The sequence below is a fragment of the Scyliorhinus canicula genome, chromosome 3, assembly GCF_902713615.1.
Source record: "Scyliorhinus canicula chromosome 3, sScyCan1.1, whole genome shotgun sequence".
Taxonomy (NCBI): Eukaryota; Metazoa; Chordata; class Chondrichthyes; order Carcharhiniformes; family Scyliorhinidae; genus Scyliorhinus; species Scyliorhinus canicula.
This window is the reverse complement of record NC_052148.1, coordinates 94,434,002-94,451,245: the sequence shown is the minus strand read 5'-3', so window position 1 is coordinate 94,451,245 and position 17,244 is coordinate 94,434,002. Positions and strand designations below refer to the sequence as shown.

The window sequence follows — 17,244 nt, the reverse complement described above, 5'->3', positions numbered from 1 at the left end:
GCAGCAGTGCTAACCACTGCGCTACCTTGCCGCCCTGAAGCATTCAATTTTGCCACTATATTTGGTGACATTTGGACTACGTTTCTGGAAATGAATGCATTTATATGTAGTTTTAGGCAATACATACCCGCTGTCTATGCATTACACTTTATCAGCATTGTTATCAATCTTTAGCCCATGCAAATCCAGTATATCAGTTACATCCACTTTTATTGTGCCTTCAGCATCCTTTTGCTTTGATTAAATATTAGCAAAGCACTGATTTAGCACTTTGCCATTCCCTCGAACTCCATATGTAGATCTCCTTTTATATCCCTAATCAGCCCTACCCCACCTATCTTTTCAATTTATATTCCTGTTATCTTGCCATTTTATTCGCAATCTGTCTTTGTTTCTTGCCTCCTTTTTCATTTCACCTCTGAACTGTCGATATTCAACCTAATACTGCGAAACCCCCCCCCCCCCCCCCCCCCCCCCCCCCCCCCCCCCCCCCGGGCTACCGACCGTCCCCTAATGCTTCGCCAGGAAGTCTAGGAACGGTTGCCACCGCCTGAAGAACCCCTGCACAGATCCCCTTAAGGCAAATTTAATCTTCTCCAATTTAATAAACCCCGCCATGTTATTAATGCAGGATTCCACGCTTTGGGGCCTCGCATCCTTCCACTGAAGCAGAATCCTTCGCCTGGCTACCAGGGACGCAAAGCCCAGAATACCGGCCTCTTTCGCCTCCTGCACTCCCAGCTCATCTGACACCCCAAATATTGCAAGCCCCCAGCCTGGCTTAACCCTGGAGTTCACCACCTTTGATAGCGTCCTCGCTACACCCCTCCAGAACTCCTCTAACGCTGGGCATGCCCAGAACATGTGGGTATGGTTTGCACAACCCCCCGAACATCTCACACACCTATCCTCACTCCCAAAGAACCGGCTCAGCCTTGCCCTGGTCATATGCGCCCTGTGCAGTACCTTAAATTGTATTAGGCTAAGCCTGGCGCAAGAGGAGGAAGAATTCACTCTTCCCAAGGCAGTTGCCCACGTATCCTCATCGATTGGCTCCCCCAGTTCCTCCTCCCACTTACCTTTTAACTCCTCCATCGAGGCCTCCTCCTCCTCCTGTATCAAGTGGTAAATTGACAAAATCCTACCTTCTCTAACCCACACCCCCAACAACACCCTCTCCCGGACACTGGGTGCCGGCATCAGAGGGAACTCCACCACCTGATGCCTAACGAACGCCCTTACTTGCATATATTGGAAGGTGTTTCCGGTTTGGGGGGGGAGGGGGGGGGGGGGGGGGGGGGGGGGGAGAGGAGGAGCCCGAATTTCCCCTCCAGTTCCCTAAGGCTCGCAACCTTCCCGTCGATGAACAGGTCCCCAACCCTCCTAATACCCGCCCTGTACCAGCTCCGGAACCCCCCATCCATTTTCCCCGGGGCAAACCGATGGTTCTCACGTATCGGGGACCACACCGAGGCCCCCACCTCCCCCCTGTGACGTCTCCATTGCCCCCAAATTGTGAGGGTCGCCGCCACCACCGGGCTCGTAGTGTACCTCATCGGAAGGAGCGACAGCGGTGCCGTCACCAGCACCCCCAGGCTCGTGCCCACACAGGACGCCATCTCCAACCTCTTCCAAGCCGCCCCCTCCCCCTCCATTACCCACTTGCGTACCATCGCCACGTTGGCAGCCCAGTAATACCCGCAAAGGTTAGGCAATGCCAGCCCCCCCGTCCATGTTCCGCTCCAAAAACACCCTTCTCACCCTCGGTGTCTTCTTAGCCCACACGAACCCCATGATACTCCTGTTAACCCGTTTGAACAATGCCTTAGGGATCAGGATGGGGAGGCACTGAAACAAAAACAGAAACCTCGGGAGCACCGTCATTGTAATGGACTGTACCTTACCCGCCAGGGAGAGCGGCAGCATATCCCACCTTTTGAACTCCTCCTCCATTTGTTCCACCAGCCTCGTCAAGTTAAGCTTATGCTGGGCACCCAGCTACTAGCCACCTGCACCCCCAGGTATCTAAAACTCCTCTCTGCCCTTTTTAGTGGAAGCTCACCAATCCCCCTCTCCTAGTCTCCCTCAAGGCCATGGCCAGGGCCTCTATTGGCAGCAAAGAGCAGGGGGGATAAGGGGCACCCCTGCCTTGTTCCTCGGTGTGGGCAGAAATATTCCGACCTCCTCCTGTTGGTGGCCACACATGCCACCGGGGCCTCATACAGCAGCCTCACCCAGCTGACGAACCTCTCCCCAAACCCAAACCTCCTCAACACCTCCCACAAGTATCCCCACTCCACCCTATCGAAGGCCTTCTTCGCATCCATAGCTACCACTACCTCCGCCTCCCCCTCCACCACCGGCATTATAATGACATTTAGGAGCCTGCGTACATTGGTATTCAGCTGCCTCCCTTTCACAAAACCCGTCTGATCCTCGTGTATAATCCCCGGGACAGAGCCATCGATCCTTGTGGCCAATATCTTTGCCAGCAGTTTGGCATCTACATTGAGAAGCGAAATCGGTCTATACGACCCGCACTGCAAAGGGTCCTTGTCTCGCTTCAAGATCAGGGAGATCAGTGCCCTAGACATCGTTGGGGGCAGGACCCCCCCCCCCTTCCCTTGCCTGATTGAAAGTCCTAACCAGCAGCGGGCCCAACAGGTCCACGTATTTCCTGTAGAATTCCACCGGGAACCCATCTGGCTCTGGTGCCTTCCCAGCCTGCATGTTCCCTAGTTCCTTAACCAGTTCCTCCAACCCAACTGGCGCCACCAGCCCCGCCACCCGCTCCTCCTCTATCCTCGGGAACCTTAGCCGGTCCAGAAAACGGCCCATTCCCTCCTCCTCCGATGGGGGCTCAGACCGATACAGTCCCTCATAGAAGTCCCTGAAGACCCGGTTAATCCCCGCCGCACTACGCACCATGCTCCCCCCTCCCCTCACTCCCCCAATCTCCCTCGCTGCCTCCCGCTTCCTAAGCGGGTGTGCCAACATCCTGCTGGCCTTCTCGCCATACTCGTACACCGCCCCTTGCGCCTTCCTCCATTGCACCTCTGCCTTCCTGGTGGTCAACAAGTCAAACTCGGCCTGAAGGCTGCGCCGCTCCCTGAGTAGCCCCTCCTCCAGGGCCTCGGAGTACCTCCTATCTATCCTAACCATCTCCCCCACTAGCCTCTCCCTCTCTCTCCTCTCCTTTCCTTCTTTATGGGCCCTGATGGAGATCAGCTCTCCCCTGACCACCGCCTTCGACGCCTCCCAAACCACCCCTACTTGCACCTCCCCGTTATAGTTGGTCTCCAAGTACCTCTCTATACACCCCCGGACCCGCCCGCTTACCTCTTCGCCCGCCAGCAGCCCCACCTTCTAGCGACACAGCGGGCGCTGGTCCCTCTCCTCCCCCAGCACGAGGTCCACCAAGTGTGGGGCATGGTCAGAGATGACTATCGCCGAGTACTCCATGTCCTCTACCCTCGGAATCAGCGCCCGGCTCATTACACAAAAGTCAATTCGAGAGTAGGCCTTATGGACGTGGGAGAAGAATGAAAATTCCCTGGACCCCGGCCTTGCAAACCTCCACGGATTCCCCCCCCCCCCCCCCAAAATCTGGTCCATAAACTCCCTCAGCACCTTGGCCGCCGCCGGCCTCCTGCCCGTCCTAGACCTCGAGTGATCTAATGCCGTGTCCAGCACCATGTTAAATTCCCTGCCCAGTATCGAACCCCTTGTCTAAATCCGGGATCCGGCCCAGCATGCGCCACATAAACCCTGCATCGTTCCAGTTCGGGGCATATACATTTACCAAGACCACCCGCACCCCCTGCAGCTTAGCACTCACCATCACATACCTACCTCAGTTGTATGCAACAATGCTCAGCGCCTCAAACGACATCCGCTTCCCCACTAAGATCGCCACGCCCGATTTTTTGCATCCAGCCCCGACCCACCCCTTCCTTAGCCTTACCTGATCTGCCACCCATAGATGCGTTTCCTGAAGCATGACCACATCTGCCTTAAGCCCCTTCAGGTGCGCGAGCACACGGGCCCGCTTGACTGGCCCGTTCAGGCCTCTTACGTTCCAGGTTATCAGCCGGATCGGGGGGGGGCTACCAGCCCCCCTCCCCAGCCGACGAGCCATAACCCTTCCTAGGTCAACCACGTGTCCACGCCCCCCGCCCTTCTCGTTCCTCGCAGAGCCCCGCCCCGTCCTCCTCCACAAACTCCAGCTCCCCCTTGGCCATTCGAGGTCCAGTCCCAATTTCTCCGGCTCGGCCCCCCCCCCCCCCCCCCCCCCCCCCCCCCCTTCTCGTTCCTCGCAGAGCCCCGCCCCGTCCTCCTCCACAAACTCCAGCTCCCCCTTGGCCATTCGAGGTCCAGTCCCAATTTCTCCGGCTCGGCCCCCCCCCCCCCCCCCCCAATTCCAGCCCCCGACACCCCAAGGCTTTTACCTGTCCAACCCCCTACAGGCCTGCCTGACAGACAAAGGAGACATAATAATCAACCCAACCACACAATCCCCCCCAAAACACAGCACAACAGTCCTGACACCCCCCCTCTCGTCCACGGTCATCAGTCCGAGTCCAGCTTTTCAGTCTGAATAAAGGTCCACGCCTCTTCTGGCGTCTCGAGGTAATAATGCCGATTTCTATAGTTAACCCACAGTCGAGCCGGCTGCAACATGCCAAACTTCACCCCTCTCCGGTGCAGCACCGCCGCAGCCCGGTTGTATCTCGTCCTCGTTTTCCGACCTTTTGCCGGACCTCCCGGATCGCCGCCCCTTGGGCCGTCTGGGTCTCAAGCAGCTTATCAATCGAGGCCTTCATCGGTTCCAAGAGCTCTGACTTCAGCTCCGTGAAGCAGCGCTGGAGAAACTCCTGCTGCTCCTGTGACCACTGCTCCCACGCTGCCTGGTCTCCACCCGCCGCCATCTTAGCCTTACTTCCTCGCAGCTGTCTCTGCTCCAACTCCACTTTTTTCACCACTCCACTCCTTGTCCAATCCATACAATTCCGGGGGAGTGTTGTTATCCCCTTCCCACACTGGGGATCGTCGGAAAAGTGCCGCGGGGGGCCCTAAAAAGAGCCCGAAAGTCCAATTCTAGCGGGAGGTGCCGAAATGTGCGACTGAGCTCCGCATAGCCGTAACCGGAAGTCTTCCATAGCTAACCTAACCGTATGACATGGTTATCACTAGCCTCTAAATGTTCCTGTTATAACATTTGATGCATATTCCTCAGAACTGGATCTAACAATGTCTTTTTCCTGGGCTGGAAATGTCAAGAGAAATCTCCTGAACACACTTTAGAAACTCATCCATTTTTCTACTCTTTATTCTTTATAGTAGGATAATTAAGTCCCACATTAAGTCAGCACGGTAGCATAGTGGTTAGCACAAATGCTTCACAGCTCCAGGGTCCCAGGTTCGAATCCCGGCTTGGGTCACTGTCTGTGTGGAGTCTGCACGTTCTCCCCGTGTGTGCGTGGGTTTCCTCCGGATGCTCCGGTTTCCTCCCACAGTCCAAAGATGTGCAGGTTAGGTGAATTGGCCAGGCTAAATTGCCCTCAGGGTCCAAATTGCCCTTAGTGTTAGGTGGGGTTACTGGGTTATGGGGATAGGGTGGAGGTATGGGCTTGGATAGGGTGCTCTTTCCAAGAGCCGGTGCAGACTCGATGGGCTGAATGGCCTCCTTCTGCACTGTAAATTCTATGAAATCTATTAATGGTACTCCCCTGGCTTATCGAATACATGTAAAAATGTGATGGTCCCTATGTTATTTCTTTGTTTCATCCAAATAGATTCTGTCCTTGATGCGTCCTGGACATCCTCTCTCCAGCAGTATAATGGTTTATTTAATTAATACTGCTTCCCCTCTGCTTTCCTTCCTTATCTTTCCTGGACACATTGGATTTCAGAATATTTAGTACCCGCTCATGACCTTTATTGAGCCTGATCTCCACCACAACGACATATCTGATTCCCACATGGTTACCTGTAACTCATCTATCTTATTTACCACATTGAATGCATTCACATACATGCACAGTAAACCCAATTTAGACCTTAAGTACAAGCAAGGTAGTGCAGATGCTGGAAATCTGAAATACAAAAGATTTGCTGGATAAACTCAGCAGCTTCGTAGAATCGTAGAATCCCTACAGTACAGGAAGCTATTCGGTCCATTGAGTCCATACCAACTCTCTGAAAGAGTACTCCACCCAAGCACACTCCTCTGTCCTATCCCAATAATCCCATACTCTGACCTACACATCTTTGGACACTAAGGGGAATTTACCATGTCCAACCAACCTAACCTGCACATTTTTGGACTGTGGGAGGAAACCGGAGCACCCAGAGGAAACCCACGCAGACACAGAAAGAAAGTGCAAACTCCACACAGTTATCCAAGGCTGGAATTGAACCTGGGTCCCTGGCGCTGAGGCAGCGGTGCTATATCTGTGGGGAATATCTGAGGGGAAAGAAACAGACTTCATGTTTCAAATCCAGTTGACAGTTTATCCAGCATTTTCTGTTTTTGTTTTCAAGTAAATTTTTTGTTTCTTGCCACCTTGCTGAAGCAGGTGCCCAAGTTGAGCGAGAACCAAACAATCACTTAACCTGCTTCCCTGTGATATCGACAAAATAAATCAAAGCATGATGTTTAAAGCGATTGCTCCATACTGAACTACCTCGTTCTTCATACCCGTCGGCCTTGCTCTGCTGCAGTTGCTCTTTTTACCCACTGGTATCTGTGCTCCTGTTTCACCTTGTTCTTTTTATATGCACAATCTTCTCTGTCTCTCCTGAACATCTTTATTTCCAGTAATATTCAGACCGTCCTGCCCTTTCTTGAGTCCAGTCTCTGACATCACATTCTCATGTTTCTATTTATGTTTGCAATTCACCAGCCATATTTACAATGCACATACATTCATCTATTGATGCGCAACACTGTACAACTAAAATTCAAAGCTTTATTATTTCTTAAAGGTGGTCATCAAGCCTGAACTGGAACAAAAAATTATAAGATTGATCAACCAATTCAGAACTCAACAGAGCAAACCAGGGACCATTTCTGGAAGGCTCACAGCGAAAAAGCTGCAGGTAATGCCATTTTATTCATCACTTGGTAGAATTTCGGGAGATTTCGTGAGTCTGGTTTCTGCTTGCAGTTAATATAGGATAAATTATTTCCTATCCAGAGATCTACAATATCTACAATGGCATGTAGGAATAACTGCAGTGATGATGCATTCTGAAAATATTAAAACATTTTTTTTTTTTTTAAAGAGTACCCAATTCTTTTTTTTCCCAATTAAGGGGCCTTTTAGACTGGCCAATCCACCTACTCTGGTTGTGTGGGTGCTAGCCACTGTGCCGCCATGCCACCTGGATTCTGTAAATCTATGGGGATTTTATTCTGCACTAAGTGCAGCAAACTTGCGGACCATTGAATTTGAAATTAATTTGTAACTTTGCGATCCCCCTTCAGGCAATGATATTCCCTCCTTTCTCCTGCAAACACTAATGCACTTATGTTCGCCACTTTATGATGATGTCACATAAGTAACAGTAGGAAAAAAATATACATATGAGTATGACAAGCCAGTATGAGTTTTAAGTGAAAAAGGACAAGCCTTTTACTTTTTCCAGTGGCATATTTTTAGTAAGAAGTTAAAGTCCAACAGGTTTGATTTGAATCACCTGAGGAAGGAGCAGTGCTCCGAAAGCTAGCGAGTGTTTTTAACCTGGTGTTGTCAGACTTCTTACTGTGCTCACCCCAGTCCAATGCCGGCATCGCCACATCGTATTTTTTTTAATTCTTGAGAGGCGTCAGACAACTGCAAGCATGATGCCACATTTTGTTGAATTGACGCAAGAAAGCTGTGATGAAGCATGAGACAGAAATTTGCATAATGCTGTGATTTTTGAGGCTCACAAGTTTCCTTCCGTGGCATACGATATCTTGTATTTTAACTGTGGCGCCCCCTTCAATGCTAACATTGTCAGTTATCTCTTAAGTATTCCCACAAGACTGACCATTTCATTTTAATTTAAAGATTTGTTTTTCATGCTGTTTGAAAATGTATGGAACAGTTCTAAGTTTGAGTAGATTTATTAATTGAGTGTTACTTGTGCAGGACCTATATATGGCTTTGCAAAGATTTTCATTTCATACAGAGGACATCGAAGAAGCCATGAAAAATACTGTTATTTATGGCGGGGACCTTCATTCTGCTTTGGACTGGTTGTGTTTAAATCTTCCTGATGGTAAGTTGTTTGAACAGGAATTTGATGTAGCGGTCTAACAGATTTACCTCTGAATAAGTCAGAATGAAATAGTGCTTGGGGTACTACTTGCTATTTTCACCTTCAATCCTCGTGAAAAGGGCACATCCGTTGGTCAGTCCAGCAATCGTGGCTCTGGTTGTGGCACGGGTGATCTGGCCATCTTTGTGGTCCTTCGCTTGGATGATGAGGTGCCAGTGCTTGGAGTGGAGGTGTTGCCATGAGGTCTTGTGCTTGTCTCTCTGGCAAAACAGGGTGTTGGTTATGACAAGACCATGTTCTCGGCTTTTCTTCAGGATAAGGACTCAGTTGGGGCTTGTTTTACCTATGCCTTCCCTTCCGAACATGCCTTTTGCAAGTTTGCATCCGTCCAGACTCTGGTATTGAAGTGGTCAAGGAGAATCAGCTCGTCTCTCTTTGGGATGCAGGACAGCGTTTGGTCGAGACTGGCGTTACACACCAACCAGCAGATGGTCCCAGTGGAAAGAGGTCTTGGCCCAATAGCAGGGAGATTCCAGATGACTGGGGAACAGGCTCCACTGTATGATGGAGACAAACAAACACTCCTCTCCCATCAGTTATCTGCCTGCCTGTCAGTGACATAATTTTTGAAGTGTGATGACACTCTTCAGGGCACAGCCAGTGTTGCTGATTTATGCTCTTGCGGCTCCATCGGCACTCCTACTACCTCCGCTGCTCCTTTTGGGCCATTTGTAGGTCTGTGCTGCTGGCCTTGCCCAGGGTTAGTTCCCTGGTGCTCTTGCTGTTCCATTGGCACTGCCACTCCCCTCGCTGCTACTTCAGGGCCTTCGGAGGCCTGCGCTGTCTGGCCTCACCCTAGTCAGATCCTTGCTGCTCTTGGTGATCCCCTCCATGGAGCAGCTGAGTGACCTCTTGTGCCATGATTGCAATAATCGTCAAGCTACTGCCGCTCTTCAGCACCCTTCTGGGTTGCTGACACTACCATTCTTATAAAATTATACATCATCTGACTTGTGATAATAGATGTCATAGAATTTACAGTGCAGAAGAAGGCCATTCGGCCCATCGAGTCTGCACCGGCTCTTGGAAAGAGCACCCTACCAAAGCCCACACCTCCACCATATCCCCATATCCCCATAACCCAGTAACCTCACCCAACACTCAGGGCAATTTTGGACACTAAGGGCAATTTTGCATGGCCAGTCCACCTAACCTGCACATCTTTGGACTGTGGGAGGAAACCGGAGCACCCGGAGGAAACCGGAGCGCACACTGGGAGAACGTGCAGACTCCGCACAGACAGTGACCCAAGCCGGGAATCGAACCTGGGACCCTGGAGCTGTGAAGCAATTGTGCTAACCACTATGCTAGCGTGCTGCCCACTTTATAAAATCTGCTGATATAATTTTAAAAAAAAACATTGAGATTAATTTCCTTTACCATCGATTGTCAGCTTTGCTGTCACACATAATTGTGGTCAAAATCTTAGTCAAGTGTTTTGTTTGATCTTTGTAATTGGCACATTTGTAAACTATTTTCCTAAACTAAAACAACTATTCAAAAGTAGGTGGTATTTTATTCAGTAGTCTTCTGCTACATCAGGGCAGTAGATGAGCTTTCTGCTCCCAGGCTCTGCTTCTCTTTAACTGGATACAGGCACAGAAGAAGATTTTGTGGAGAAAAATAGAGCCTGTGTTCAGCAGGTCCCTTTGGACTCATTAAATTCAGGAACTATACATGGAATTGTGAATGTAATCTGAACATCCTGTGTTCATCATCATGTGTGCTTGTCAGTAATTACAATAATTTAATTGGAATAATTTTAAATTGAAATAGGGCAATGTTAATTTAGAATGACATGTGACTTTTATTCAAGACGCGTTACCTGATGGATTCAGTCAGAAAATGCAGGAGGAAGAGATTAAGACCAAGCCCAAATTTCAGATGCCTGTAGTCGCTGACACGAAAGATGAAGCATCTGAGGGTCATGCAAGTGTTCAGGAGCCCCAGGCCAAGGTGAGAATCTTTTGTCTGCTTTAATGTTTTTAGCAAGAAGGGGCAAAGCAGAATAGAGATTTGCCTGTTTTGACTCGATGCCTTTATTTCTCTTCCCTCTCCAACCTCAGTTTTTGTTTCAACTATGTGATCATCATGCACTATTAGTTTGCGTGCTGCTCTTTCCCTCCATATTTGAAAAAGGAATGAAGGGCCAATTCATCACTGCTGAATGTAATGTGTGTTTATTACTATCTGAGGTTGAACATAAATGAGTTGCTTAATTTTTGGAGCACCTTGAAGAGCATTCAGTCTTCATAGGGAGATGGTCTGTCATGTCCATTTGATCGCTTGATTTGTCCATCATTTGAATGATTTCTGCTGAAACTCATGCTGAAGCATGTTGCCACTGTTAATTGCATATGTGACTTGTGATACTTGCCACAATAGATATATTTGGTCTTTGCCCAATGAGTTTTGGACTGCATCACAGAAGAATGTGATTGCACTGTTGAGGGTTCAGAGGAGATTCATGAACATTTTGCCAGGAAGGAGAATTTAAACTATGAGCAAGATTGGACAGGATATTTTTTTCTTTGGGAACACAAGATACTGGATAGGAGGGAACTATTTCCATTAATAGGGAGGTCAGAAACCACAGGGATTGGATTTAGAGTAATTGCGAGAAGGATCAGTGGAAAGTTAGATTAGGTGGACCCAGCGTTCAAAAGTGATGCAAGGGAGCATGAGAGAATGAGGCCAGCCTGTGGACCAGCTGCATTTTGAGAGGAATCAAAAGTGTAATCTCACAGAAAAACAGATAAGTGGTTGGCGAGTATTTTTGTAATTTTTCTTTCAAAACTTGGGTAATTCGTTAATAATTGTAATGCTTGTAATTAATAATACGGCCTACTAGCAATAATAGATCTTGTTAAGAGTTTAGATTTATTCATTATAAATGAATACACAATAAAGATGGAAGGGCAAGTGATTGTTTTTACATTCATTGGATGTATGTCATAAAGAAGCCAGCTACAACATCTGCCTCCGCACCCGTTTCCAACCATGGCTGGTCCGACACTCCGAATATGGCCTCCCGGGGGCCCGGGTCCAGTTTCACGTGCACCACTTTAGAAATTACCATAAAAACCTCCTTCCAGTAATCCTCTAGCTTTGGACAGGACCAAAACCCCCGCAACATTCACACAAATCTTCTTCTCCTTCAAAGAATCGGCTCATCCTCACCCTCGTGAGGTGTGCTCTGTATACCACCTTAAGCTGTATCAGCCCCAACCTCGCGCACGAGGTGGAGGCATTCACTCTCCGGAGAACCTCACACCAGAACCCCTCCCCCATATCCTCTCCCAACTCTTCCTCCCACTTTGCTATAATCCCTTCCAGTGGTGCCTTCTCCTCTTCCAAAATAGCTCCATAAATCCCTGACACTACCCCCTTCTCCAGTCCCCCTGTTGTCAGCACCTCCTCCAGCAATGTGGAGGCCGGCTCCTCCGTGAAATTCTGTATCCTCTCCCAACTCTTCCTCCCACTTTGCTTTGATCCCTTCCAGTGGTGCCTTCTCTTCCAAAATAGCTCCGTAAACTGCTGACACTACCTACTTCTTATTTCCCATTCCTAATTGCTTTTGAGAAGATGGTGGTGAATTGCCTCCTTGAACATACATGTGGTGTATGTGCACTCAATATTTGGGAGGGAGTTCCAGGATTTTCACCCTGCGACATTGAAGGAACAGTGCTTTACTTCCAAGCCAGGATGGTGAGTGACTTGAAGGAGAACTTGTGGGTGGTATCATAGAATTTACAGTGCAGAAGGAGGCCATTCGGCCCATCGAGTCTGCACCAGCTATTGGAAAGAGCACCCCATTTAAGCCCACACTTAACCTATCCCAGTAACCCCACCAAACCTTTTTTGAACACTAAGGGCAATTTAGCATGGCCAACCAACTAACCCGCACATCTATGGACTGTGGGAGGAAACCGGAGCATCCGGAGGAAACCCACGCAGACACGGGGAGAATGTGCAGTGTAATGAGGTCATTAGTTGAGTGGCCCTGCTGGACCTCAAACTGAGCGTCCGTGAGCAGGTTATTGCTGAGGAAGTGCTGCTTGATAACAATGTTGATCACTTTACTGGTGATTTGTTTTGAATATTTTTAAATTTAGAGTACACAATTATTTTTTTCCCAATTAAGGGGCAATTTAGCATGGCCAATCCAAATACCAATGGACAGCAACCTGGAGCTGGGATCGAACCCAGCTCCTCAGCACCGTGAGGCAGCAGCGCTAACCACTGCGCCAGCGTACTACCTTACTTTGCTGATGATTGAGGGTAGATTTGATTTGATTTGATTTATTGTCACATGTACCGAAGTACAGTGAAAAGTATTTTTCTGCGGCAGAGGGAACGTACACAGTATGGACATAGTAGACAAAAGGGGCTGTTTAGCACAGGGCTAAATCGCTGGCTTTTAAAACAGACCAGCAGCACGGTTCGATTCCCGTAACAGCCTCCCCGGACAGGCACCGGAATGTGGCGACTAGGGGCTTTTCACAGTAACTTCATTTGAAGCCTACTCGTGACAAGTGATTTTCATTTCATTTCATTTCAAAAGAATAATCAACAGAACGTTGACAAATGGTACATCGACAAACAGTGATTGGTTACAGTGCGGAACAAGGGGCCAAACAAAGCAAATACATGAGCAAGAGCAGCATAGGGCGTCGTGAATAGTGTTACATAGAACATAGAACAGTACAGCACAGAACAGGCCCTTCGGCCCTCAATGTTGTGCCGAGCCATGATCACCCTACTCAAACCCACGTATCCACCCTATACCCGTAACCCAACAACCCCCCCCCCCCCTTAACCTTACTTTTATTAGGACACTACGGGCAATTTAGAATGGCCAATCCACCTAACCCGCACATCTTTGGACTGTGGGAGGAAACCGGAGCACCCGGAGGAAACCCACGCACACAGGGGGAGGACGTGCAGACTCCACACAGACAGTGACCCAGCCGGGAATCGAACCTGGGACCCTGGAGCTGTGAAGCATTTATGCTAACCACCATGCTACCCTGCTGCCCCATCTTCCAGGGAACATAACAATCCGAGGGGGAGTCTTTGAGGAGCCTTGTAGCTGTGGGGAAGAAGCTTTTCCTATGTCTGGATGTGCGAGTCTTCAGACTTCTGTACCTTCTGCCTGATGGAAGGGTCTAGAAGAAGGCAATGCTTGGGTGGGAGTGGTCTCTGATAATGCTGTCTGCCTTCCTGAGGCAGCGGGAGGTGTGTACAGAATCAATGTGGGGGTGGCAAGTTTGTGTGATGCGTTGGGCTGAGTTCACCACACTCTGCAGTTTCTTGCGATCTTGGACCGAGCAGTTGCCATACCAGGCTGTGATGCAGCCGGATAGAATGCTCTCTCTTGCACATCTGCAAAGTTTGTAAGAGTCGATGCAGACAAGCCAACTTTCTTTAGCTTCCGTAGGAAGTAGAGACGTTGCTGGGCTTTTTTGACTGTTGTATCAACGTGAGTGGACCAGGACAGACTGTTGGTGATGGTGACCCCCAGGAACTTAAAACTATTGACCATCTCCACTTTGGAACCATTGATGCAGATGAGAGTGTGAGTCGTGCCGCGCTTCCTGAAGTCGATGACCAGTTCCTTGGACTTTCCAACATTCAGAGAGAGGTTTGTTTCGGTACACCATGCAACCAAGTGATTTATCTCCCTCCTGTCGTCTGATTCATTGTTGTTTGAGATACAGCCCACCACAGTCGTATCATCCGCAAACTTATAGATTGAGTTGGAGTTAAATCTTGCCACACAGTCATGTGTGTATAGGGAGTACAGTAGAGGACTGAGCACACATCCTTGCAGGGCCACGGTGTTGAGGACTATTGTGGAGGAGGTGCTGTTGCCTATCGTGCCAGATTGCACAGCTGCACAGGGAGGGGCCAAGTCCAAGATTGCGGAGTTTGGTTGTCAGTCTTGTTGGGATAATGGTTTTGAAGGCGGGGCTGTAGTCTATGAACAGCCATCTTATATAGGTGTCCTTGTTGTCGAGGTGTTTGAGTGTTGATTGTAGAGCCAGGGAGATAGCATCTGCTGTGGACTGGTTGCGGTGATAGGCAAACAGCAGTGGATCGAGATCGCCTGGGAACTGGCATTGATCCGTCTCATGACTAGCCGCTCGAAACATTTCATGATAACAGACATCAGGTTCAGTGGTCAGTAGTCGTTGAGGCAGGCTACCTTGTTTTTCTTTGCTGCTGGTATTATGGTGGTTTTCTTGAAGGAGGTGGGGACCTCAGAGCGGAGGAGTGAGGTGTTGAAGATATCTGCGAATACACTCACCAGCTGGTCTGCGTAGACTGAGTGCTCGCCCAGGGACTCCGTAGTGGCCCGTCGCTTTCTGCGGATTCACTTTCAAGAATGCAGCTCTTACCTCTGAGGCTGTAATAGTGGGTAGGGGTCTGTCCAGGGCTGTTGAGGCGGGTGGCACTGACACATTGGCTGACTGCTCAGATCGGGCATAAAACTTGTTCAGATCATCAGGTAGGGATGCTCCAGTACCAGATATTCCACCTGGCCTTGCTTGTGATCTTGTGTAGACCCTGCCATAGATCGATGTACAGTAAGAAGTCTTACAACACCAGGTTAAAGTCCAACATGTTTGTTTCAAACACTAGCTTTTAGACCACTGCTCCTTCCTCATCCTTCCACATCATAGATTGATGGAGTAGCAATTAGCTGGGTTGCACTTGTCCTGCTTTGTGTACAGAGCATACCTGGGCCACATTGCCAGGTCGATGCCAGTATTGTAGCTGTACAATAACAGCTTGGCTAAGGAGGGCAGCACGTTCTGGAGCACAGTTTTTATTGAGGGAATATTGTCAGGGCCCATTGCTTTTGCTGCATCAAGTGTCTTCAGCCGTTTCTTAATATATGGAGTAAATTGAATTGGTGAAAGGCTGGCATCTGTGATAATGGGAACCCCTGGAAGAGGCTGAGGTGGATCATCCACTCAGCAGGTCTGGCTGAAGATTGCTGCAAATACTTCAAATTTATCTTTTGCACTGATGTGCTGGGCTTAGTCATTGAGCTCAGTTTATTATGTAGGGACTGAAAAACACCAGTGTGACCAAGGCAACTATACCTGCTGTCAGTTTCTGTAACTTGATGAATTTCAGCTCAGAGTCATTGGGCTAGAGGTCAAGCCATAGACACTGTGATGCATCAGGGTAGGGGAAACATACCTGTGTACTTCATTCCAGAAGGCAGTTACACTCTTTAGGCAAGGGTTGCCTGACTTGGTGCAGGGTAAAGTACAGGAGAGTTTGAGTGTTGAGTGTGACATGTAAGGGGATTAAGAAAATTGAATTGAGCCTCAGCCCTTGCGATTGTGCCACAGGTTCAAACTTCTTGCAGCTTGTGTGGAGGAGTGATGCAAGATGGGTGAGTGAATGGACTATGACACCAAGCCAAAGAAAGACGTTCAAGTTGCTTGAGTAATAGGAATGTAGTGGTAGTAGGGCGTATCATAGTCTGGGGGATGCACAGTTCTCAGCAGCTGAGCAGAGGTCCAGATGTCTGTGTTATGTGCTTGCGTTTGGACCTCTGCTCGATGCTAGAGAGAAACTAGGAACTGGAGGGACTCATGTGAGCGGAGATGTGGTAAATCAAAGGGAAACAACAAAGTAATAAAGCAGGGTAGCAATTTAGGTAATGATAACCAGGGTGTGGCTGGATGGGACAGAGCATACAAATTTAAGATTGCATCAATAGTTTAAGCCAGAGACTGCAAAAATTGAAGAAAAGACAGAGTTAAAGACTCTGAATCTGAAAGTGTGCATCTTTTGTAACAAAATTGGATAAATTGTGAGCATGGATGTCAGTAAATGTGTTTTATATGATGACAATTACAGAATGTTAATTATGAGGTGTCTACGTCTGAGACTTGAAAATTCAAGGGTCCTTGAAATTTTGGATGGGCAGGAAGAAAGTTAGTGTGATAATTCTGTTAACGAAGGTTGTTAGTGCAGTTGAGAGATGACGTGAGCTACAAAGAGTAGACGTAGAATCAATTTGGGTAGAGTCAATTGTTGAGCAGTTTATGAACCCCCTAAAAGTAGCTAAAGCGTAAGACATAGTATACAGGAAGAAATAAATGCGGTGTGTAAGCAAGATATCACAGCAATTGGGCGATTTTAATCTTTGTGTAGATTGGATAAATCAGATTGGCAAAGGGCAGTTTCTTCGGACAGTATGTTCTCAAGCCAATCAGGCTGCAGGTTCTTCTCGACCTGCCAATGTGCAAAGAGAAGGATTGGTCGATAACTTGACCAATACTTGGTCAAGGTAAGGAGTCTCAAGGTGACGGATTATTGCAAAAAATGTTTGAAGGGAGGAGGCGTGGGCCTAAGGCTAGTGTTTTTGAAGCTAAACAAAGGTAACTAGAAGGCTATGAGGGCAGAGCTGCTAAAGTAAAAAGTAGGGCAATAGTAATGTCTGGCAGACTTGATTTAATGACAGTCTCAGAAAAGACATATGTGAGAAAGAAAGATCCTTTGAGAAGGGTGCATCATCTGTGGCAAAGTTTTTTAAAATAAATTTAGATTACCCAATTATTTTTTCCAATTAAGGGGCAATTTAGCATGGCCAATCCACCTACTCTGCACATTTTTGGGTTGTGGGGGCGAAACCCACGCAGACACAGGGAGAATGTGCAAACTCCACACGGACAGTGACCCAGAGCCAGGATCGAACCTGGGACCTCAGCGCCGTGAGGCGGTTGTGCTAACCACTAGGCCACCGTGCTGCCCCTTTTGTGGCAAAGTTAAGAGTATTAAGTACCATGACAATTTGGTGAAGGTTCATGCGAGGTCAGGTTAGTTCTGGGCCGGGAGAGTGGACAGATTTTTGGGGCAGGCAAAAGAATGACGAAAAGAAATACAAGAGAG

At 48.5% G+C, this 17,244-nt stretch overlaps 1 protein-coding gene across 2 annotated transcripts in view; it reads left to right on the top strand.

Moving 5' to 3' along the window:
* dhx29 (DEAH (Asp-Glu-Ala-His) box polypeptide 29) overlaps positions 1 to 17,244 on the top strand; it is a 131,055-nt gene that overhangs the window by 15,120 nt on the left and 98,691 nt on the right. Inside the window, exons 3-5 of one of the 2 annotated variants that reach the window (XM_038790906.1) lie at positions 6,988 to 7,101; positions 8,139 to 8,268; positions 10,145 to 10,284. In XM_038790906.1, coding sequence (XP_038646834.1) covers positions 6,988 to 7,101; positions 8,139 to 8,268; positions 10,145 to 10,284 — 384 coding nt within the window. Of the gene's footprint in view, positions 1 to 6,987; positions 7,102 to 8,138; positions 8,269 to 10,144; positions 10,285 to 17,244 lie in introns of those variants that run through there. The other variant, XM_038790907.1, reaches the window with a different exon arrangement.